General features: G+C 38.1%; 2 protein-coding genes across 2 annotated transcripts; both read right to left on the bottom strand.

Annotated features, from left to right (window-relative positions):
- Positions 1-126: 126 nt before the first annotated feature.
- LOC136678669 (sulfhydryl oxidase 2-like) lies at positions 127-12,164 on the bottom strand. The gene is made up of 12 exons (XM_066656756.1): positions 11,878-12,164; positions 8,798-8,898; positions 8,353-8,401; positions 8,140-8,245; positions 7,845-7,935; positions 7,516-7,661; positions 6,174-6,317; positions 5,608-5,737; positions 5,397-5,519; positions 3,656-3,806; positions 3,110-3,298; positions 127-2,542 (listed from the first exon to the last, which is right to left on the bottom strand). Exons 1-12 carry the CDS (start codon positions 12,158-12,160, stop codon positions 2,040-2,042), a joined length of 2,016 nt encoding a protein of 671 aa, XP_066512853.1. The 5' UTR covers positions 12,161-12,164; the 3' UTR covers positions 127-2,039.
- Positions 12,165-13,840: 1,676 nt separating this feature from the next.
- On the bottom strand, positions 13,841-21,659 carry LOC136679601 (centrosome-associated protein 350-like). The gene is made up of 8 exons (XM_066658227.1): positions 21,469-21,659; positions 20,793-21,076; positions 16,435-18,182; positions 15,877-16,056; positions 15,546-15,791; positions 14,909-15,031; positions 14,210-14,335; positions 13,841-14,102 (listed from the first exon to the last, which is right to left on the bottom strand). Exons 1-8 carry the CDS (start codon positions 21,489-21,491, stop codon positions 13,953-13,955), a joined length of 2,880 nt encoding a protein of 959 aa, XP_066514324.1. The 5' UTR covers positions 21,492-21,659; the 3' UTR covers positions 13,841-13,952.
- Between the last annotated feature and the right edge of the window lie 1,876 nt (positions 21,660-23,535).

Below are 23,535 nucleotides of genomic sequence, written 5' to 3'. Positions count from 1 at the left end.
AAAAACGTCCTGAGAACATTGTTGGAGGGAGGGGGGCTATTGGGCTGCTTCCTTACAGTGCACTGCACGGACGGCCTGTTCCCAAAGCTCAAGGAAGAACTCAGTCTACTGTTTGCAATGTAGTCAATAATATTTTTATTTTCAAAGACAACTTACATTATCATACAAAAATTGACACAGTTCCTCTCTGAGGACAAGACCAACTACATATACACACAACAAACCCAGGCAACACTCCACACATAAAAAATACTCTGTCCTTAAAACATTTAAAATAAGAAAAAAGACACAATGTTAATTTGGAGCAGCTGAAAAGGCCACATCTCTGTGCCATTATAAACCATTTTCTTATCTTCTGTCCTGACACAGAAGCAGGAATTAATAAGGCTTTTCTTAAAAAACAAATACGGTTTATCAGAGTTACTTCAACAGAAACATGGAAAATATATAAAAGAAAACAAAGTAAATCAAACCTGTTTGCAATTAATGCTGATAAATAATATTACAGCAGCACGAAAAGGGATTTACAACATTTTTGTTCAAATTGTCTGCATTTACAAGCTGATCACCCAATGAAATTACACATTTTCTGTTTATTTTAAATGTTATTTTGATGATGGGCAAAGGTTGTTTCATTTGAATGTATCAAAATACAATAAAATTAAAGCTTCCTTAAAACTGAAAGGTCTATCATATAAACAATAAAAGGACAAACACTTTCTTCATGTAGCTGTAACAGCCATTAAACACATAAGACACTTTCAGTCTCTAAAATGAATTTCTAGAATTTCCATGTCAAACATCTCTAAATGAGCTAAAAAAAATTTAGGTTATGCAGAAATTTTGAAATATCAGTGGCATATCCCTTTAAGAATTACAATAAATTCTGTGCAGAAAGAGGGCATGAATGACAGGTTTAAAGTAAAAAATGCTTGGAAAATGAAATGTTATAATGAAAGGTTAAAATCTGGTCTGAAATCTGTATGTGCACATCAATGTACCAATTACTAAATTAAAGAACTTAAAATAAAAAAAATAAAAAATAAAACAAGTTCATTTCAACCGAAAAAGAAACAATTCTCATTGGTTTTGATTCTCATGAGACTTAAGAGATCATTCCATTTTCATAATTAAAAATGTGCTCTTAATAAAGTGTCACTTTAGCTGTGACAGAAGAAAAAAATAAAATAAATAAACGTGTTAAACACCATAAGCAATGATATCGTTAAATGCCCTGGTGGGAAACATTACAGAGCAGAAACCAAAATCAGTCATAGGGAACTGTCAATATTAAGAAGAACAAATTACCAGAAGACAGCACTTGAGGAAATGATGATGAATGCAAGGAGACACTGTCTAAACTACACAAGATGCGGTGCAAATTAAAACCAAAATATAACACATTCAGTCTTCAATCTACTGGATAATGCTCTGACACAGATTTGAGAGTAACATTACGTTATAGATCACCAAGTAAACAGGATTAACTTAACGATGAGGTCCAGTAAACAGCATTAAGAAAGAAGCCAAAAGGTCCAAGAAGATGAGTCAATATGCAAGTCATAAACGAAACACCCATTTCTCTTTTTTTCCTACTGTAAATGCAGGGCATTGAAAGGCAGTGTTTAAAGGGTTAACGGCTAAGCTTTTTTGATTTGCTTTATTAAAAATCTCTATAAATAACTTTGTAATACATAGTATTTTCATAAAAATAGACCTCTGTTACCTTAGTAGTCCAGTTATTTTTCCATTACTAAAATATTTATCACCTTTCAGACCGCATCTGGGAGTGAAAAACCTCCACTTTCAAGACGCTGGCCTCACAACAAGGCCTAAAACATTATGCTGTTTTCCTTCTAGTTGGTCTTATTTAAAATCAAGTTCAACATTTGGAGATCATCTCTTCACAGTAAATATCACAAAACAGCACAAACAATAATAAACAAATAAGTTAAAAATTTCCTTCAAACTCTGGCAGGTTGCTATTTTACAATCACTTACAATCTCTGGGAAAGATTATGGAAACCGGTGTTTGTTTGCTATACGAATGGCCGGTGGCTTCTGATTTTCCACCTCTTGGAGCGTACACGAAAGAAGAAAAACATGAGCATGAGGAACACGCAGGAGAACGCATAAAGCAGCACACACAGACTCATGTCTACGCTGGAGAAGCCCAGTCCCAAGAACGAGACACCAGTCCTGGGATCCTTCAGGATACCAGAGCCCCCATCACCGGCTCCATTGAGGTCAGTTCGCTTGAGATGTTTAGGAGAACTTTCGGCAGATGGCTTCAGTTCTTTAATGTAAATATTGGATGGCATAGCAGCTATGGCTTTGTTAGGAGCAGGAGGCCCTGGTTCTGGATGGTTATCGCTGGTGTATTTGGGGGATATGTTACTAGCACCATAGTGTCTTTTGAGAAAAGCGAGCACCATTACTTCATTCCACACGTGAAGCCCATCCTGCTCTTCATGGCACGTAGGACATAGGTCAGGAGTAGGCCACTGCGTTTTAGGAAACATGGGATCATCACTCATTGATCCTATATGGAATAAACCATAGTTAGTTTACCACAAGTTAATTCAAATACAGTATTAATATTGATTACAAGTAAGAGAGCATTCGATTAAAGAAATGGTTAAAATACATGTTCTTAATAAAATGGCTTGGTGAATTATTTGCAGTCTCAGATATTAGCAAGGAAACCTCATGAATTTTTTTTTTACCGAAACACACACACACAAAAAATAAACATCAGCGAGATCTTAAGAATGCAAATACAGAATGTTTCTTTTTAGCATTCATATGTATGAGAATTAGCATTAAATGTTTGTACGTTTTAAATGCCTAAAATATGTTCAAGTAGAGCTGCACTACTGTTGGAGTTGAATATAAAACACTGCTAGTTATTTTTCAGTTAAGCTCATTATTAACTGCTTAGCCTAAAAATAAATAAATAACAGATTAATCAATCATTGCTACATTACTTGATTTCTCCAATAGTTGATATTGACAGCTCTAATTATATATTTATACACCTTAATACAATACCAAAGTGCATAGTATTTTAAAGGTGTGCACAAAGTGTATTCTATTTGTACAGCCCTACCTGCTAATCTTGCATTAACTTGGTTGTGTCTCCTCCACAGCCAGAGCACTGCCTCATCCAGAGACTTTACTTGGTTCATAGACTCCTGTGCCATTGCCTCAAAGTGCTTGCCACACTCGCGACAGCCAAAGAAAGTTACAATGTAGTGCCGCATTGTTTGAAGCACTGCCAATGGATCATCCTCCAGTGCTGATAGAAAGAAGGAAGGAAAACCATCAAGCAGGAAATTACAGCTTTGGCGTAATATAATCAGAACACAACCCCTAAAGTTTCCTTCCCAGTTTGAGCAATTCATAAGAACAGTAGAGTTGGTAAATTATGATGAAAAGAAAGGAGCAGACTACAGCTTTCTGAAAACATAAAGAGGGTTGGTTTGCAACCATATGATTTGAGTCCTAACACAAGAAATGAGAAAATCCTTTTCAAAGGATTTACAAACCAACTCCCTCTCCCTGTGCAATTTAGGGAAAACGTACTGCTTCATGTAAAAACACAAGCTCAAACCACTTGTTGGAGTAAAAGCTGAAAGCATTTGGCTGCTGGTACCGGTGTTGGCGAGAGCGTCTGGCCGGCTGGCAGCCTGTACAGTGAGCACGTGGAACAGAGTCCAGAGGGAGCAGGGATATCCTCTCAGAGCCATGCTGCTGCCCTGGCAGCCCACCCACTGCACACGCTCACTCAGGTACAGCCCTGAGATCTGACACAAAACAGAACAGTACAACTGTCACACAAGACCACTTCTTCCAGCAAAACAATACAACTGACTGTACATAAAGGTTCAAGAAAAATATTAAGCTTAAACAAGAATCATTCATTGGGGAACATCTATAAAAGTTCAAATGGACAGTTGGAATCATAGGAACTCCTGCCTTTACTTGTACTTTAGGAACTTAACTACCGTGTAGTAAATAACACACCAATGCTCAGATTTTTACATACGTTTTTCCCTCTAAAATTCACTGTAACTTCTGAATTATAAGGTTGTTAAGAAATTGAAATAACAATGTTTCTATGCCCATTCTACAAGCAAGGCAATGCTCGTGTACTCAAATTACACAGAACAAAATTTAAGACTGTAACTTTAACTCTATAATTTAACACCAGATGCATACACTGTAATCTACTACTAGTACTAGCTATAAAGCTACTAATACCAAAACTACCACATTTGATGGGGCTTGTTGTGAAGCGTTTTGGCATTAGACTGAAAGCACATTGCAAAGCACGTAGCTGGGTTTCCTTCTTTCAAACATTTATTTACTGATTTTACAAGAGATCAAAGAGAAAAAAAAATTTAAACATATATAATTCAGGAACTTGCAGCTGAGTTTCAGTCCTAATCGCCAGCAAATGTTATATGCAATAAAGAAATATAAGCAGAAAAAATGTGACATGGGTTGTGTTGCAAATAAACTTCTGATGACGTGCCCTCCTGTGATCAGGGGCGGCATGAAAACCAGGGAGATGGAGAGATTTGAGTGGGCATTTGCATTTTACAGTCATTTGTATGAAAAACATACTTGTAATAACGCTTGATTAAATATTTATTGGTCGGGGCATCTGTATCATATTATAAGCTTGTTCTTAATGTTTTTATAGGAAAGTAAATAAATGCTGTGGTCTCTGACTTTTGCACAGTGCTGTATGTGTACAGCAATCAAAATAGATGCACTATAATAAAAAGCTTGGGTGGTCGTGCAGTCTGGGCCTTCAGGGTGCTGTAAGAACAAACTGACTGAAGCATAATATTTTATTCGAAAAACCCTTACCATTGCTCTTTTGTGCATTAGCACTTCATAGAGAGCCAAACTTTTCCAAGTCATTTGTGTGTAAAACTATTTTGTGATATTTGGGTGTTTTTTTTTTAGACCTTTTTCATTCATTATCCATTTTTTTTTTTTTTTAAATCGATGTCATTTTCATAATTCGCAAAAACATGTTGCGTGGAAAACACGCTAATGTTAGCGTACATATAACAACATTTGAATTTTGACTCCTTAACAACCTCACAGTTCAGAGGATCTTTTGGCAGCTGGAAAAATGTATTACAAAACATACTCTTCATAACAATGTTATACATCACAATTTAATATTTATGACAAATTTTGTCTATTTGTCTGAAAATATTTTTGTATATTGCAGACTACACACAAATTATTGATAAAAAGCTGTTACACAAAACTGTTCACTTTTTATTTTTTTATTTAGTAGAATTTGTTTACTTCCATGACATACTTTTAGAGGCAATGAGACTTTTAGGGAAGTATCACATGTGATCATGTCTCACCCGCATATTGTTGTTGGCCAGGTCCAGGATGGCATTATAAGGGATCTTTTCCAGAGGTAAACTAACAAGCCAATCCAGTAAAGTCTCCAAAAGCTTGACCACAGACTGTCGCCCAGGAAACAGCTGTGATTAGAAGAACATGAAGCAATGAGAAGAACAATAAATTCCACAAAGGACAATGACTTCAGATGTGAGTGTTTATGGGTCCTACCTTAGCCACTACAGTGACAAAATCTTTAAAAGTTTTCAACTCTTCTCCTTCCAAGGTCTTGTGAGTTGCCAGTTCTACTCTCAGTAGGTAATTCAAGCCAGACTCCAGGTCCATCATATACACTTTAGACCTAAAGGAGAGACAAACCATTCACTGACTGACAATATTTCACGTGAGGTTTCATTCCAGTTTACTGTGCCTTGATTATCAAGTATGTGACCATTTTTTAAAAATAAATCTTTTTCACTCTATGGTCATGGCTCCCTGCCTTAATATATATATATATATATATAAAACAAATCTACTTAGTGTCAACTTAAGTAACCTACACCGTATTATATCTTTTAAAACCTTGTGTCAGGTCATGTCTCAAAACAGGTTTTACTTGTGAAGATTTGTTTTGTTTTATTTTTATCTTTTACATTTTTTCAGTAAATTTGTGGCTCTTACCGACATTAGAATTTAAATTTTAAGTTTAGATTATTTTCTCAAATGAAGAAAATTATTCAACCCTTCTCCTACTCAAAAACAATACAAAAAAAGATTCAATATAAGATCACACTTACTTGTCAAACTCTTTCCACACCTCATTTGAGGCATGGCCTTTACTACCATTGTGTGTTGGCTGTTGGACTGAAGTGGACTGCTTCCTATGCACTCCTGGCAGCATTTTGAGAAAAGAGGAGTAGAAAAAGCGAAGTCTCTTCTGCCTGTGAATACACCAGGAGAAATTATACTACATTAGACAGGACAGCACGACCCAGGGTTGGAGAACCTGCAGCCTGCGTGTACTACTGTCGGCTATATGTTGATTTTGAGTTCTGCATGAAACATTATGTGCAATCAATGTAGATGGCAAAAATGAATTGTGAAAAAAGGAGCCAACTAATCACAAGTGTTTTTCATGCTAACTTGAAATGATCAAACTTGTAGATATTACTGCTTACTGGAGTGAAATAGACAACAGTGACCAAAACCCTCAAATGTGTGGGAGCATTTCTTTGTTAACTCAAGCAATAAAGTGACAAAACAGCAACAAATACAAAACTGACCACGCTTAGCTTCGGATCAAATTTGTTATTTGGAAGAGTCTGGAGAGGAGGCATGTAGTACTGGTCAGATAGTTAGTTAGCTAGCTAATACTCATGTTTATGGCCACTTTAATTCCTGTTATGAACTGTAAAGTTATTTATTTTATCATTTTCTTTCATCAATGTATTGATAATAGTTTTGAACATACTAGAAAGATGCATGATAATAGGAGTGGTAACACGGTAAATGCCTGGGTTTTGGGCTATGTGACAAATCATTTTCAGTGAATGGGGATAAACTGGTATTCTTGTGGGAATGTTAATAAAGTGCTTTTAACACCATGGTATCATTAACAATTTCAGCTTCTGTACTGAGGGAGGCATATGCAACAGGTAGTGTCCCTGTCTCACAGCTCCAGGGTCCTCTGGATGTTAGTTCGGGACCCTACTCAGGTGACTGTGAGGAGTTTGGTGTGTTCTCCCTGTGTCCGCATAGGTCTCCTGTGGGTGCTCCAGTTTCCTCTCACAGTCCAAAAATACTTGATAGATGGATTGGTCATTAAATAAATAAATAGTCAGCAGGTGTGATCCTGTGAGTGAATGTGTCCTGTGATGAAAAGTTGGCCTGTCCAGGGTGTGAAACTGCCTTGATCCCAGTCATTTCTAATTTCCCAAAATAAGCAATCAAACAACCCCATTTAAGCACACTGTAGTTTTATACAGATATATTTGTGGTAGTTAAGTGCATAACACAAATACTGCAGCGCAATGCAAATTACAGTTAAGCTATGTAGAAAGCATTCAAACAGCATTTATAGTGTCAATACACAGACCCTCTAGATAAATGTGTATAACCATAAGGGGCTTGAATACTTACACTTCCATGACTGCGTGTGTTCCATTGGGGTGGAAGAGGTAGGCTGTAGGGACTGTGGTGATGCCTAGCTTCTCCATAAGAAACTTTTCTGAACTTAAAGCCCTCTTCACTACCACACCCTGATATGGAATGACGTCCAATATTACCTAAGCAAAAGGAAAGGCCAAAAATACAACAAAATGTTCCGCACTGATTACTTCTGAAAGCACTGCATTCATCATCATCTCCAGAAATGATGAACCTCTCTTTTCTGCACACGTTAAATGATCTGTTGTTTTGTTTCAACTTCTGCTGGAATAAAAAAACCAGCCTGCTGTCACTATCCATACCTCTCTTCCCACGTATGAGTCTCCATCCTCTATGATAACTGCAGTATAGTGCTCTGATTTCTGGCCCATCAAGGACAGAATGTCCTCAGTCCTGTGAAAAGCCCAGACAAAAAAAATAATGGATGACAGTTCCTTTTCTTGCTGAAGGTTGACTCGCTGAATGTTAAAACAACAGTAAAAAGAGAAGAGGCTGAGGAAGGGACGCTAACTGTCCAAGCGTATGTAAGTAGGGGGTTGAACTGTTCTTAAATATTTTAGTATTTTGGTATTTTGCTCAACATGCTTTTGAACAAACCTGGCAGGTTCCAGTGGAGGGCAGCTAGCAGGCCAGTCTTGTCTCGTGTGGTTTTGAAGGAAGTTTACCATAAGCTGTCTCATAGTCTGAAGCTCCCGATCAGCACCTAGCAATCACCAACATGAACCAAAACAGAATAAATGTTTATGACGTGAAGAAAACTTTATTTCAAATTTAAATTCAAACTCAATATGAAGTGGAATTTAGGTGCACCTCTGTATGTTTTTCCAATGTCCGGTGTAGTGACGTGTGCTTTAAAGTACTGGGGAAGAAGGAATTGTATTATGTAGTTATTAAGCACTTAATACATACTTTACTACTGTCATAACAAATTCATCTGAATAATTTTATGTAGAGAAGTAGTAAAAGTTAGTACAACTCAATAAAAAGAAAACAGGACATTTAGCCCTAAAACAATAATATTCATTTAAAGCTCAGTTTTCACAAAGCATTTGGATGATTATCTTATCATATCTTATTACAAACTGGAAGGACAGTTCCATTTAGCAGCCAGCTTTTTGTAGCATGGCTTTTGGGAAACATGTTCATGATTTGTGGCCTCATATTTTCTAGTACTACACATAATTATAAACAGCAAATTTACTATGACACAGAGATTTATAAATTAATTTAATTTTTAACTTGCACATTAACCTACCCGGAAAGTAGGGTAGAAGTGGATGCTAAACTCTTTACATATGTCAAAATTCTTCTCATGTGCACAGTCCAGGACTCCAATCCGGATGGCCTGGGACCAGTCTGTGGTGCAAGAAAATTCAGAATTAATTGTTAAGAGCTTAAAACATACAGTTTTTCTTGCCATCCCAAGTGTACCACTAACTTCAGATATTTCCCAAGTTTATATAAATGTATTTTTGAATAACAAAGTATTTTGTCTCCAGCCACCATCCTGTCTCTTAAGAACAGGCCTCAGCAAAAACTGAAGTTAATAATAGTGATTCATCATAGTGCATCTGGTGTGCACAATCTCAGTCATAATAATGGGTTCTGCCTATATGTTCAACTTCTTCATATCATCTATAAACACACAAAATAGCAGTAAACCAACATGTGGTTTAACCAATTAACCCATAGAAAAATATGTAATAAAAAAAGTTTAAAGGAGCAGATGGGCTGTGAAAAGATGAACCCTTGAGGAAAAAACATGGCAGTGGGTGCTTTGTGCAAAATCAAGGGTTTAGGATGAAGGGGGAAAAAAAGGGGGTTACCCAAGGGTATCATCTGTCTCTAAGAAACGATCCATCCAATTCCCTTGGGTATATTTTTCACATGCTGGAGGAGTCTCAGTATTTGCTGGGTTTGCGGGGGAATGCACGGCAGGGTTGAGTGGGACAATGGGGCCATGAGACCTCTATTGTGAGGGTAACAGCTGGTCGGCGGCCACTCACGAGCCACCCAGCTGACAGCTTGTGCCAACAAAGCCAGACTTAATGCATTCAATAGCTCTCATGATTGTGTCACAGGACAGACCAAACCCAGCCCTTTCCACTTTCCTGTTCTTAAACAAATGTGCAAAACATACATTCCAACACTCTCTGTTCCTTAAATATGATATTCCAGGAACAAAGCACAAAACTTCCCCTGTATGCAAATTTACACAGGAAAAAGGCCTTGAAATAAACAATAAAAATACATCAAAAATAAAATAGCACATAGATGGTGAGCACATTCTGATGAATATATTAGTAGATGTGTAAATGATTAAACAGTTAACTAACAAATAAAAATCTGTCTGACTATGAAACAACAGTTCCTCTTGGAATGTGGTTAATCATGTATCATCAAGTTAAAAACTTGAATTTGTCATTTGTATAATGTCAGTTGTATAATTCACATACTGTAATATTTACCAAATAAAAAATAAAAATAAAATTCCCTTAAAATTGTGATAATTTATTACCATCATTCCACCCATCCCTAAAGGCAATGGAGACTTCATTAATTCATTCATTCATTGTTTGTAACTGTTTATCCAGTTCAGGGTCACAGTTGGTCTGGAGCCTTCCCGAAATGGAGAATTAACATTGGAAATTCTTTTAAATCTAGGTTTAGACAACTGTCCCTAAATGCTTCAATTTATGTATAAAATTCCCCTGAATCTCTGTCAGCTAAAGCAGAAACAGCCCCTTAAAGAGCATTCGTCCTGACGTCCTGTCACTTCAAGCATTTGAATGTCACACACATGCAGATAAATTTCACATTCAGCAAGTAGCTTACTTTTAGCAACTCAGAGACATCTTGCCAATAGTTTCATTCACTTTTTGGCCAAATGTGTTAAACCTCAGACCTTTCCAGCATCATTACCCTCGGCTGCACCCAGCACATGGTGCCTTCCAAAGGCAAATCAGCTTGACCTGTTCACACAGTTTTACACAGGCACATGGCACAGTCTAGCTCTGCATTAATCAGTACTGTCCTGGGCCTGTAAGGCAGTCTAATGAGCATAGAGGGGGTCAGGTTGGTAATCCAATTACTCATCCAACAGAGGGCATTTTGCAAACCTCAGTAAGGTGGGCTTTCTCCTCTGCTTTCTCCAAGCTGCTTACTGAAACTGCTGCTCTCCAGGTGATCATCTGACTAATCACTGGGTAATCTAACAAACAATAGGAGCACTGAGGCTTTCACACATTTGGGTGGAAACACATTGATGAGTTTCTCAAGAGTAACTGTAACTCCAACTGACCAATATTTCTGCTCTATCTTTCAAAGGGGACGTTTCAAAGGGTTTATTCATGAATTTATTGTCTGTAAACATACAAGGTGGTAACACACATGGAAGGGGTTCCATCTTAGTGCACCACACACACATTCAAATCTTTGGACACTTTTGAGTTGCCAATCGGTTATTTTCAAAGCTGCTAAATTAGAGATCAGATTAAGATTCTGCGCATTTTTATGAGAAAGAAAACACTGAAAAGAAATGTGAAAACTCTTGCAGCACAATCTACTCTATCATGGAAACCTCAGCAGCTGTGTAAATAAGGCAGGCCTTATCTTCAGAAAGGTGTAGATATAGTACTTGTGCTGAACAAAGAAAAAAAACCCACGATGTTTCATTATAAAATACAATAAACAAAATGCTTCTGGACAGGCGCAATAAAACAAGACAACATTATATTACTTCATAATATACTGTACTAAAATACACACTACTGTTTGTTTACACACTCTCTGGTACACTATTTTGCCTAGACGTAAGATTATGAACACAGCCAATGTTCCAAGATATTGCATTATAGTATAGTTTAACATTATAGAACTTAAAAGTATTTTCTCTGTCACGAAACTATTTAGATAAACAGTTAACATTAGTCCATGTATAACATAATTTTAAATGAATCTGATGTAAAAGACTGATATTTCCAGAAGCAATTTAGTAAATGTCCAGGTGGTTTCAAGAGTGAAATATAGTCTCTGTCCCAGGTCTTCCAGGACATATGGGAACCGCTCATTATTTATTTTCCAGCGTCTCTTTCGAATTTGATATTCCACCTTAAACTGTGCGGGATTTACATTCAGCGGGCAGAGGCGCTCTAACGTAACAGCTGCACTATTTAAGGTGGAACTGAATTTTCGAAAATAAGAAGCTAACTTTGGCTTCCGAACTACTGCTGCTATCACTACGTGCAGGAGAAAATTCAGTGATGGCTAGAGAAGCTAGGGACGAAAAAAGAAGGGAAACAATCTGGTTTCGACCATATAAACCTGTCCACTTACCTTTCACGTCTCCAGCCAGAGCTTTCCATGTGGGAGAGTACTGGATACAGTGTCCACACCAGGAGGAGTAGAACTGGACCAGCCAGGCAGTGGACGAATTGAACAAGGTCTGCTTTAGACTCTCACTATTTAATATCACCACTGGGTCCTCCTCACTGTATAACCGTGCGGTCTGGCCGGACCTAAACACGGCCGCAAAAATAACCACTTTTAAATAGGTATTAAAGGCCATTCGGACTGAATTTAAGGTAGAACAGCCAACGCTTCTCAGTCCCGGACCCATTAACCGCCCTCCTGCGTTTGTGAGCTATGCTGCTGGAGTCAACCCGGGCGCCTTCGAGAACATCCTAGCGGCGCTGATCCCGCGCATAAAACACAGATCTCGCCTGCGTAAATTGGCGCATCTAATTCCAACTGCGCTGCCATTGAGTGAAGAGTTTGGTAAACGTACACATGTAAACCTTTAATGAACTTGCAGATTTTATGTTGGTGAGTTATGTTGTGTTGTTTGGTGACAGTTTTGAAATGAGTACATTCACATTAATGCAATTAAAATGTGGCTGCTTTTGGAGAAAGTTAATATTAAAGCATGGTTAATCATACATTGGTCTTGCCATTTATTAGTCTCTTTCTGGAAATAAATCAGGGATTCCATCTCACTGTTAGGATCTGAGTTTTGGCATGTTAAAAAGCTATTTAAAAAAACCTATGATTTAATTATATCAATTACACCTATAATTTAACATGTGTCAAATTTCATGAAAACATGAAGGAAATTCATTGATTCATTCATCTTCATACTCATCTGGGTTGCCCTGGATGTGGAGCCTGCCCAAATTGGGCACAAAACAGGAACCAGAAGACAGTGACCCTGAGGCGAAGGATGTGTAAAGACAATAGTGCCAGTGTAACCAATAAAGCAAATGGAACTTATGACTCGAATTTGGAGACTTGTACTGTAATCAAAATGACTCCCTAATGCCTCGTTTGTTTGGACAAAATAATTTGGACATCTTCGTCATGAAAATGGGAGAGCACCAGTCACATAAACAAACACGTGTGGCTAAGCCACTTGTAAGCTTTCAAGCCACTTGCCTTGTATATTTATTTGATTATTAGAATTGTTTACTTATATTTGTGCATGAGGTGCAGTAACAGATTGACATTGCCTCCATTTTGTTCCATTGTCTGTTGCTGAGTTACAAAAATATTTTCAATTCATATTGGTCCACATCCAGCTCATGTAGTAAGTTACGATGTTAATGATTTGGACACTCAGACAAAGATGACATGCACTCAAAAGTGCGCTAAAACTTAAATAGGGAGACATTTTGGTCACATTTCTGTTTTACATATTCTTTAATGCAAAATTTATGAACCTGTCTGCTTGTTATTTCTTGTTGCTTTCTTAGATTAGTGCCCAACCATGTCAGACAACTATGCTCCTTAGAGTTTAATGATTGGGCACACCTGATTTTCAAGTTTTAGCACTTCATACAACAAGGATCCACACTAAAGTTCTCTGTTTGTAGATACTAGCTGTAGGGAACTCAGATGTAAATATAGTAGTATTAGTAGTATAAAAAATAATATTGATAATAGTACATTTAAATAAAGGAACACTATTTTCTACGTATGTTTAACTTAACCAAGTATGTGTTTTAATGTAAATTAAGCTGCCTCATGCTACATATTTCACAAAGGAATGTGGGGCTGAAAGTAATTTAAAAACAACAAGTGTTTTGTTACTCTATGAGGAAAAGGACTGTGTTTCAGTAACTTTATAAGTCTAGGTCTGGGAGAGGTTTAAAACTGTGTCATTGTGCAGTGTCATTTGCAGGGGTCTAGCACCAAAATCTATAAACGTTAATTATACCAGCTTTAAATATCTTTCAGTTTCTGTTTTAAAAACTGAATTACATCACAGTGTTTACAAACACTAATTTATTTGTATGTAGATCCTAGTTTAAATTCTATGCACACAAACATGAATACCAAAGATTTGACCAAACAGATTGTCTTAAAAAGAGATTTGTTATTAATCAAGATGACAGGTTAAAAGTGCTACATTGGTATCATTTTTGCTTCATATAAATATGGTTAAGAACTGATATAGTGTCATCCAGAAGAAGCCTGAAGATCTCCTCAGCAAGTCGTGTTTTCACAGTGATCTGGTCAGAACTGTAATCCACCCATTGACCTTCTTCATTGTTAAGCTCCTGAATCTAGAATAAGACCGATGAGATTGATAAGACTAAAGAAAACTGAGGCTGTCATATACCCATGCTTACTATTTTTCCCTAAAAGATGCCTAAAAATATTCTTTACAAACCAAGATGTAGTCCACTCGGTCCCTCTTAGCGTACCAGTACTTGCAAAGTGTTTGCAGCATCTCTGTCATTTGTTGATCAGTGCGCTCCAGATTAAGCACTTTCTGGGCTTTCCGTTTCACTGCAGCCTAGATAAAGATATATTCATACTTTAACCTTCATTTATTTAATTTCCAGTCCAACCATTGGCCATTAAGGGCAGGTGCATTCTCAGGGGAAATTTAGATTCAATATAATATGATACTCTTGCTAAAGGAACAAAAACATAAAATCAGCAAAAACTGAAAAAAAAAAAAATCATAAATGTGGAGGTATGAAATTATAAAAGATAAATAGGAAATGGAACAACAATGCAAGACCTGGTCAACAAATTACTATTTACTTAAAGCTTTCCTATCTGAAAGAAATAAAAAATTCAAGCTCTACACTTTAAATTAGAGTGCAGTTCATATAGATTCTTGAAGTTTGTTGTGGTGGCTGCAAAATTTTAACACGGACTATTACAAAGACACATATATTAGACACAGATTTAGAAACGCTGAAGCACACTATTCATATATAGTGGTCATGAAGGTTAGAGAAGGATTATACAATTTTAATAAACGAACATGCTTTGAACCTATCTTCTAGACTGCCAGGGTTTAATAACCACATAATATAATTGGTTTCAGCTGTTCAGTGATTCCAATTCCTGAGCTTACCTTTAAACAGGAGACTGAGATTTGCCCTGAACTCTGTAGAGTTGATATCACTGAGGTTTCCTTTCTTTGCATTTTATTGGCACAGTCCTCATACAGAATATCAGATGCTAAGTGGTACAGGACCTGAAATGAAGGTAGGATGAAATTTTATTGAAATGACATTATATATATATATATATATATATATATATATTAGTTTGGACACTTCTTCTCATTAGTCATTGGTGGAATAGGGTTATTGACTGTATGCTATTCACTGTGTACCAGCCCTGCCTCTGCACAACCCAAGTTATGGTATAAAACACATTAAGAAGGTGAGCAGTTCTACAAATTAATCCTTGACAAGACCACAGTTGTTCACTGAAAATCATTTCAGGTGATGACCTCATTAAGCTGATTGAGAGAATGACGAGAGTGTGCAAAACTTTCATCTCATCAAAGCAAAAGAAGGCTACTTTGGAGAATCTAAATTATAAAACATATTCTGCGTTGTTTAACACTTTTTTGTTTACTACATAATTCCATATGTGTTCCTTCATAGTTGTAATGACATTTGACTGATACTGTGTACTGTGTATGTACTGGCCATATTTATTTGCATGAATCCCAGACAGTTCATTTAGAAGCATGCACTCACCTGCCTGTAGGCTTTTTGGCTTTTATCATCTACTAAATAACTTGGTGTTTCACAAGCCTCAAGCACACGTTCATCTGCTCCACCACAGAGAACCTCCACTGTAGCCTCCACAACTCTGTACACAATACTGTGTTCATGAGGCTGGACCCAGACCAGTGAAGGGGTTTCAGGATGCCCCTGATGCCACTGATCCATAAGACATGGCTTATTAGTTGTGAAGCAGCTGTTTTCCCTTTTTCTATAGCCCTGAGAAGAAAAGGTTTGTGAGGAGAAATGCACAGTAAATCTGACAAATGGCTTGCTATATAGTAGCATGAATCAAGTTACTTACAGGATCAATAGGTTTACTGTCATGCTTAGATCCAATTATCAATTTGTGTCTCTTCCTGGTTTCCTGGACACTCTTTAGAGCATCTGCAAAAATCTCTTCCGTTAATCTTTCTATCAGAACATCCGAGTCCTCCACATGGTGCTTGTTCTCCTCATTGTAACAGAGAAGCTCATGATCAACCTAAAGTGGACGTAAATGAAATTTTGCACTTTCATGTAAACAAAGCAAAAGCCTTTATGGTTTTACACATACAAGTGCAAAATTTGGGGACACACAATCTTTTCCACAAGGGTTAAATACAAATAAACATGTTGTTTTTATCAGGTTGCAAGAACTATGAGGAATTGTACACATTTTTCATATGTAATTTTCTTTAGGGAAATTACAATGCCCTGCATGTATCTCTTTCCCAATAAATCGTTTTAACATTACAATTTAATATACAAAACTTTAAGAAAATTTTAAAAACCTAATACAAGTTAAATGGCAAAATCAGTATTTAAGTAAACACAATTTTGATGGGCTATGTATATTGGTTTTACAGTAGGAAAAGCTCACTTGTAGTGGAGATTTTTCACTGGATTGGGAACCACTTGATAACTCATTGGATGTGTCTTTAGTGGCATCATTTCCACAAGGGTCCTGCTGGCCTGTCTGTTTTGGAGCTGACAGATCAAGTCCACTAGAGCTGTGACTGTCTTTGCTTGTCATTCGTCCATTCCCAGGTGGCTGATTATCATTTCTCCCATTCTGGCCATTTGGAGGGTCCTTGTCTGAAAAGGTGTCCTCATCCATATGTTCATTCAGGGCACTGCAATGATCTCTATGCAGATGAGTAACATCTTCTGCTCTGACCAGAACGCCATGTTTTTTTTCACATGTAAAATATCTCACACCTCTGAAAGTGCCATTATGGTTCCCATTGGGAGTATCAAGTGCCACACCAGCCCAGAACCCCTTGGCAAATGCAGTGGGCCCTTTATATTTCAGGACTCCTGTTCTTGAGTTGCAGACAATAAGCCTGTCTCCAATCTGAAAGGAAGATAAAGGGTCTTCAATCTCGTTATTCTCATCCACTGGAAGAGAGCTAGTGTACTCGGAGCCCTCGTCTTCCTCTTCTTGTCCAGGAGGAAGAGTTTTATTGCCATCTCCAATAACAGCAATGTCATTTACCTCATTTCCTAGTAGACTCCCTGATCCTAGACTTCTAGTCTCTTTTCTACTCTGAGATAAGTCTGCTGGAAGGTTAGGAAAGTTCTCACTATTTATGGAAACATCTTCTACAAAGTCCTGGGGAGCTGGAAGATCTTCTTCACTTGTCCATGTGATGATCTCAAAGGCAGGTGCTGGAAGTGCTAAACTGTTGCTGTTTGGTCCTGAACCAACTCCTTTAACAGAAGGAGGGAGCTCAGCACTTCCATATGATAATACTTCATCAACAGGAGAGAGAATTTCTGAGAGGCTGCACTCTGTGTTTATATCTTTTCCATGAAATGGAATATCATGGGAACCCACCTCAACATCTTTACAAATAGTCTGCTGGTCATATGGAGAAGGTTCTTGGACCACAATGAACTTCTCAGCAAAGACCAAAGACCAGCTACTTGGTTCAGTTTTCTCTTCATTGAAAACATCCCTCTCTTCTTCAGACCAGACCAATGCTTCGCTCTGAATTGAAAATGGTTCAGATTTATCTTCTGTTTCAGAGAAGCTATCGTCACAAGATGGGCTCTCCTCGCAACTTTTCTGATCGTTGCTCAGAGCCTGAATCAAATTAGTAATGAGTGGTTTATCCGTGCTGGACTCTTTTGTATTCTGCCATATTTGCGTGTAAGCTGTGTTCAATTCACTCTTCTTAGATTCGCCACAAATCTCATGGTTGTTGTTCAGCAACAATACAGTTTGTGACAGCTGGTTGTTCTCCACATTGAGAGTTGTGTTGTCTGTTATTGCTCGGCCACACTCTATATCATCTGAAGCCGGAACACTCTTCAAAGCCTCTTGAAGCATTGTCTCTTTCTGTTCTCTGGGTTTCTGATAGCTATCTTCATAATCATAGGGCAGATCTTCCTCTATGTCAGATGACAAACTGGACAAAATAGGAGCCCTTTCAGTGATTTCACCACTCGTTTGGTTGTGTTGCCCTGATGTATAATGCTGCACGTTCTTTATAGATTTCCAAGCCACTTCAGCTGGGTATTGTATTATTTCCCCTGAGTATACTTCACTGCTTTTGGGTGGTGTCACCTTCTCATGTTGATGACCTTTATGTAAAGTGCTTTGGAAGCTCTTCTCAGTCTCATGCTCTGGAAGGACAAACTTTAATTAGTAAACACTGGAAAGGTTTAATTAAAATGAAAATGTCACCCTCCATTTGTATATATTTCTGTCACAAGAGCCTTTAAATACACTCCTTAAAAAGGGTTCTTCAAGGCAACTGTTCTACATATCCCATTTCCAAAGAAGTTGGGACATTGTGCAAAATGCAAATAACTGCAAAATGCAATAATGTGCAAATCATTTCATGTAATTTAAATAAAACCATATATTTACATGAAAATAAGTCAATTTCTAATGTTAAAACTGATCAAATTTATATTCATTCACTCATTGTTTGTAATCACTTATACAGTTCTGGTTTGTGATGATCTGGACTCGCAATCACTGGGTGCCAGGCAGTAATACACCCCGGACAGGAGTTCAGTCCATCGCAGGGCTGAGAAAGTTTCGGGATTTTTTTGTTTGTTTTAATATATTTCCACATTCAGAATTTCATGCCAGCAACATGTCCCAAAAATGCTGTGACAGGGGCATGTTTACCAGTGTTGCATCACCTTTTTTTTTTTTAACAAAAATTTTTAAAGGTTTAGGAACTGAGGATACTAGATGCTGTAGGTTTGAAAGTAACATGTTTTCTCAGTTTTGTTTTTTATAGGATTTCAGCTGCTGAACATTTTGTGGCAAATGTGTTTCAGTGGGTGGCAGGTCTGTACTAGTTATCACCAGGACTCCTTTACTAAGGAGACATGCTGTTAAAATACATGCAGAATGTAAACTGGTATTGTCATGGTAAAATAAGCAAGGCTTGCCCTGAAAATGACAGAGTCTGGATAGCAGCAGTTGCTCCAAAATCTGTATATACTGTTCAACATAAACAGTGCCTTCACAGTGCATGTTAACCATTAATTTTTGATTTGTCAAACCACAGGACACATTTTTACTTCCCCTCACTCCATCTTAAATATGTTTGGGGCTAGAGACGTGGGCAGTATTTCTGGATCTTGTTTATATATGATTTCTTCTTTGTATGATTCATTTGTGCATGCAGTGAAAAACTGTGTTCATAGACAGTATTTTTCAAATAACATTCTTTGTTAAGTTATTCTCTATAGGGATTATAATTATCTATAGGGATTGAATGGTTTGCACAACATTGCATTCTGTTTTGCCCCCTCTAGTGTGTATTTCTGCCTTGTGTTGCGTGATTCTGAGTAGGCCCGGGACCCAACTTGACCCTGAATTTGATAATAGACATTCAGACACTGAATGAATGAATGAATGAATGAATGAATGCATTCTGTTTTCATTTACATTTTGCACAGCATCTCAGCTTTTCTGAAAATTTGAAATATGAGTTCTCCATTGAGACACTATGGTGAAATAGTTCTTCAGATTGAAGGAGAATGTGTTATATATAATTATATAGAACCTTTCTGAAAATGCTTTTTGTAAAACCAAAAAAGGACATTCTGTGATAATTAGCTGGGCATGCTAACTGTACAAGAGCTATATTAGTAAAATATAGAGTCATATTCCAAAAGGTGCTATACAGAAGCATATAGAAAATATTCACCATCAAATATATTGTTTTTAGAAGAAGATGTGCCTTTTTTTGTAACAAGGGTGTACTCAGAAAAGTAGTCAGAAAAGTACTCAGAAACAACTAAATATAATATGATTTTTAAGCAAATAGTGTGTCTACTCTTTTCCATTTATTACAGCTCTTACTCTTCTTTTTTTAAAGAAGTACTCAGGGACATTATTCCACAATTTCAAAATACAGCTGTAGAGGCTAGTTACATTTAATCACAATCCATGCATTCCCAAAGACATTCCGTGATGTGGAGATCTGGACGTTGTGTCTAATCCCAAAAATTTGGCCTTTACCTCTAATCCCAGTTTGCCTGTTTGATGAATTTCAGTACTTGAAAACAATCCCCTTCCTAATATCAGTCCAATACCTAATATCTAATCTGTTAAGTAATATCTGAATAACTATGGTTTAATTAGAAATTAAATAAATTGAATCCGGTCTCTGACTTTTACATAGAATTATAATAAAGTGAAGATTTGTCAAAGATGTTGGGTGTCTCTAGCTACAAAACAGACTATGTTGCTGTGCCTTGTGCAGGTATATTTTTACTATCCACTATTGCAGTCACTGTAATACTGTGAGAGGACTGAATCATTCAGCCAATACCATGAGTCAGCAAAAAATGCTGGATGTAAGCTATAAATCAGTACTGACAATGTATTACATCCCCTTTAACAATGAGTGGGGAAAAGTCTTCTTCATCCCTGTGAAAAATGTTAACTATAGATGTAATAGCTGTTGAATTGTAAGCCTAGAATTTCATCCATTTTCCAAAATTTCTGCATAACTGATCCATAACTGAGATGTTCACAAAGTCTTTCAAAGTGGTTGGGGTCAAATGGTCCATTGAAGATAAACTTACTGAAATAGGTTTCTTTATTTACTATGACTAGTATATTCTTTATTTACAAATGACAAATGAATGTCTTCTGAGTTTTGACTTTAATGCTCATAATGAAAACACTGTATGTTTTTGTGAGGTACATTATAGGGATAATTATGCAGAAATTTGGAAGAATTCCACTTAAAATACTTCACCCACCATAACCATGTGGATTAGAATCTGCCTTCGAAGGTTCTCGTTGATGTGAGACTTGCTTTCCATCCTCAGTGGTCACTTTCCTCTCATTGTTGACCTGAAGGCATGGCTGATTTCGATGGCTGTAGGTTAAGCTGCGCTTGGAGTCACATGACTCTTTAGAGCCTGTTGTCTGCTGGAGGTTCTCTTGCTCTGTTTGGATTTGTTCTCCTGGAGTCCTCTTCCTCCCAAAGCTCCACACCTCGTCTGACGTCAGGAGCCTCCTCAGACCTGCTTTAGTCAAGAATCTGCGGAAAACAATATAAAAGTTAGTGTTCCCTGGGTCAGCCCAGGCCTCATCCCAGCGGCTTTTGGTTGCGGCTTCAGGATGGGATCGGATTATCGAGACGAGTGCCACTTAGAACAGCTTCATCATCCCACATGAAAGACGCCATTGATCTCGAGAAATGCACTGTGCTCTGGTGGATTCCCTGAGGTCTCTTTTTTTCTGTTAAGACCTCATTATGTAGCATAGACACACTTTCAAAAAAGAAGGTTGTGCATGCAGAGTATAGAGACTGAGTTAGACAGAAAATGTATGTGTGTGTGTGAGGGTGAGTGAGAGAGGGAGAGAGAGAGAGAGAGAGAGAGAGAGAGAGAGAGAGAGAGAGAGAGAGAGAGAGAAATGTCTTCCACCTACCCTGGCCTATTCATGGCTGGCATAGTGGCATCCCAGTGCCAGCCTTGACCAACTGAAGAAACAAACAGGCAGAGGGACAGTAGCCTGTCCTCCTTCAGGTCCTTGAGAGACTGCAGCCACTCCCCACCAAATTTCCTCTCGCAGTCCCATCTGAGTGATGTGCGAGCTGAGAGGGAGCACGCGAAACAGCCAGCATCCCTTTCTACAGCTGTGCCCTCTTTTCCCTTTCAATATCCTCTCCTCTGGCTCGCCCCCCCCCCCTCTCTCTATCTCTCTCACTGTGTCTGTGTCTCCTGCTCACACTTGGTTTCTCTCTCTCTGTGTCCAATCGCTCTGCCGCCCTTTCTCATCCAGCCCCCCTCCATGCTCTTTCTCTCTCTCCCTCTCTCTCACACTCACTCTCTCTATCCCTCTCTCCCTCTCCATCTCTCAGGGTAATTACTCTGAGTGCTGCATTGTAACAATGATAGAGTACAGTGCACACCAAAAGACAGAAAACAAGCCCATGATGTTCACATCCTGTACTGTACTGCAACCACATGGCTCAGAAAAAAAAAGAAAAAGAAAACATGAAATGCTGTGTGTCATACTCCGCAGCCCTGGCATCTGCTAAATGCTGCACTGCAGTATTTCCTAAATCCCTAAAGCTGGTTGGTGCACATAAATATACACCCGGGCTGACATGAATGGCTTCTGTATATTGCTGATAAAACATTAAATAACCATTGTATGTTTCAAGCGTGACAACAGAAGTGAACTGCCGATGAACACTTGCCTCTCCTGCTCTCCGTGTGACTTATCGTGGCTTCCAGCAGCTGGTATAATCCCAGGCTTGGTGATAAAACTCTTTCTGTGCTGTGGAAAAGAAGAAGCAATAACATGGTATTGTTCCCGTAAGCCGTGAGCACCTGAGCACTGTGGATAATTGCAGTACAATCCAGTTCTCTGGTGCAGTACAGTGACAGGGCTTAAGGCCTGCTGGGTGGTGGTGACCTTCATTCAAACAGGCACTAGCTCAGGGATATGAGTGGAAGAGTGATGCTAGTTATTGGAGAGTAGTTACCAGAACTGGAGTCTCATCCTCAGTCCTAGCATCCTTCTCTACCAAGGCCTGCTTCTGCAGCACTTCTCTAAAGTGAGCTGCTGACCTCTTGATGTCCATGATGTCTCTCTGATGCCAGAGCAAGAGGCGACGCTGCTGCCGTCCACATTTATACATGCTTCTCCAGTGGTGGATTTCTGCCTAATTATGAATGATACAGCCGAATATACTGGCCATTAGAAAACCTAACTCAACCATTTTAAAATGTTGCTTACACTGTAACAATGTGCAGGGACAGTTTTCAGAATCTTGGAAGTTTAGTCTCAGAAGGGTGCCACTTTAAAATAAGACTACAATTATAAATGTTTATAAATTGTTTTAAATACCTATTTGTTATATGGTAATTATTTATGTTGTAAACACCTTGAAGGTCATTAAAAATCCTTTGTAACACAGCGATAGGAAGAGTGGAATTGACCTCTTTTTTGTCTAAAGCATCAAAAAAATTAGATCCAAACTGACAATTTTATGAATTTAGTCATTTCATGTTACGGAACACAACAGTATCAGAGATGTAAGGTCAGTATCTGGAAAGATCTGAGGTTTAACAGTGTAGATGGATGTGGGTTCACTATTTGGCAAACAAAAATCACCATTGCCCTTTCTGTCTATGTGTTTTATTCATTCATTCATTCATTCATTCATTCATTATTTGTAACCGCTTATCCAGTTTAGGGTCACGGTGGGTCCAGAGCCTACCTGGAATCATTGGGAGCAAGGCCGGAACACACCCTGGAGGGGGTGCCAGTCCTTCACAGGGCAACACACACACATTCACTCAAACCTACGAACACTTTTGAGTCGCCAATCCACCTACCAACGTGTGTTTTTGGACTGTGGGATGAAACCGGAGCACCTGGAGGAAACCCACACAGGGAGAACACACCAAACTCCTCACAGACAGTCACCCGGAGCAGGACTCAAACCCACAACCTTCAGGTCCCTGGAGCTGTGTGACTGCGACA

The sequence above is a fragment of the Hoplias malabaricus genome, chromosome Y (assembly GCF_029633855.1).
Source record: "Hoplias malabaricus isolate fHopMal1 chromosome Y, fHopMal1.hap1, whole genome shotgun sequence".
NCBI classification, from domain to species: domain Eukaryota; kingdom Metazoa; phylum Chordata; class Actinopteri; order Characiformes; family Erythrinidae; genus Hoplias; species Hoplias malabaricus.
This window is presented reverse-complemented; position numbering and strand designations above follow the sequence as displayed.

Coding starts and splice junctions, on each gene's coding strand:
- LOC136679601 (XM_066658227.1), bottom strand. CDS start 21,491: ATGCCAGCCATGAATAGGCCAGG. Junction 15,792..15,876: donor ACAGTAAACCTATTGATCCT/GTAAGTAACTTG, acceptor TTTTCTTCTCAG/GGCTATAGAAAAAGGGAAAA. Junction 14,336..14,908: donor TCTCAGTCTCCTGTTTAAAG/GTAAGCTCAGGA, acceptor ATCTTTATCTAG/GCTGCAGTGAAACGGAAAGC.
- LOC136678669 (XM_066656756.1), bottom strand. CDS start 12,160: ATGGGTCCGGGACTGAGAAGCGTTGGCTGTTCTACCTTAAATTCAGTC. Junction 8,899..11,877: donor TCTGGCTGGAGACGTGAAAG/GTAAGTGGACAG, acceptor CTTGCACCACAG/ACTGGTCCCAGGCCATCCGG. Junction 7,936..8,139: donor CCTCCACTGGAACCTGCCAG/GTTTGTTCAAAA, acceptor GGCTTTTCACAG/GACTGAGGACATTCTGTCCT.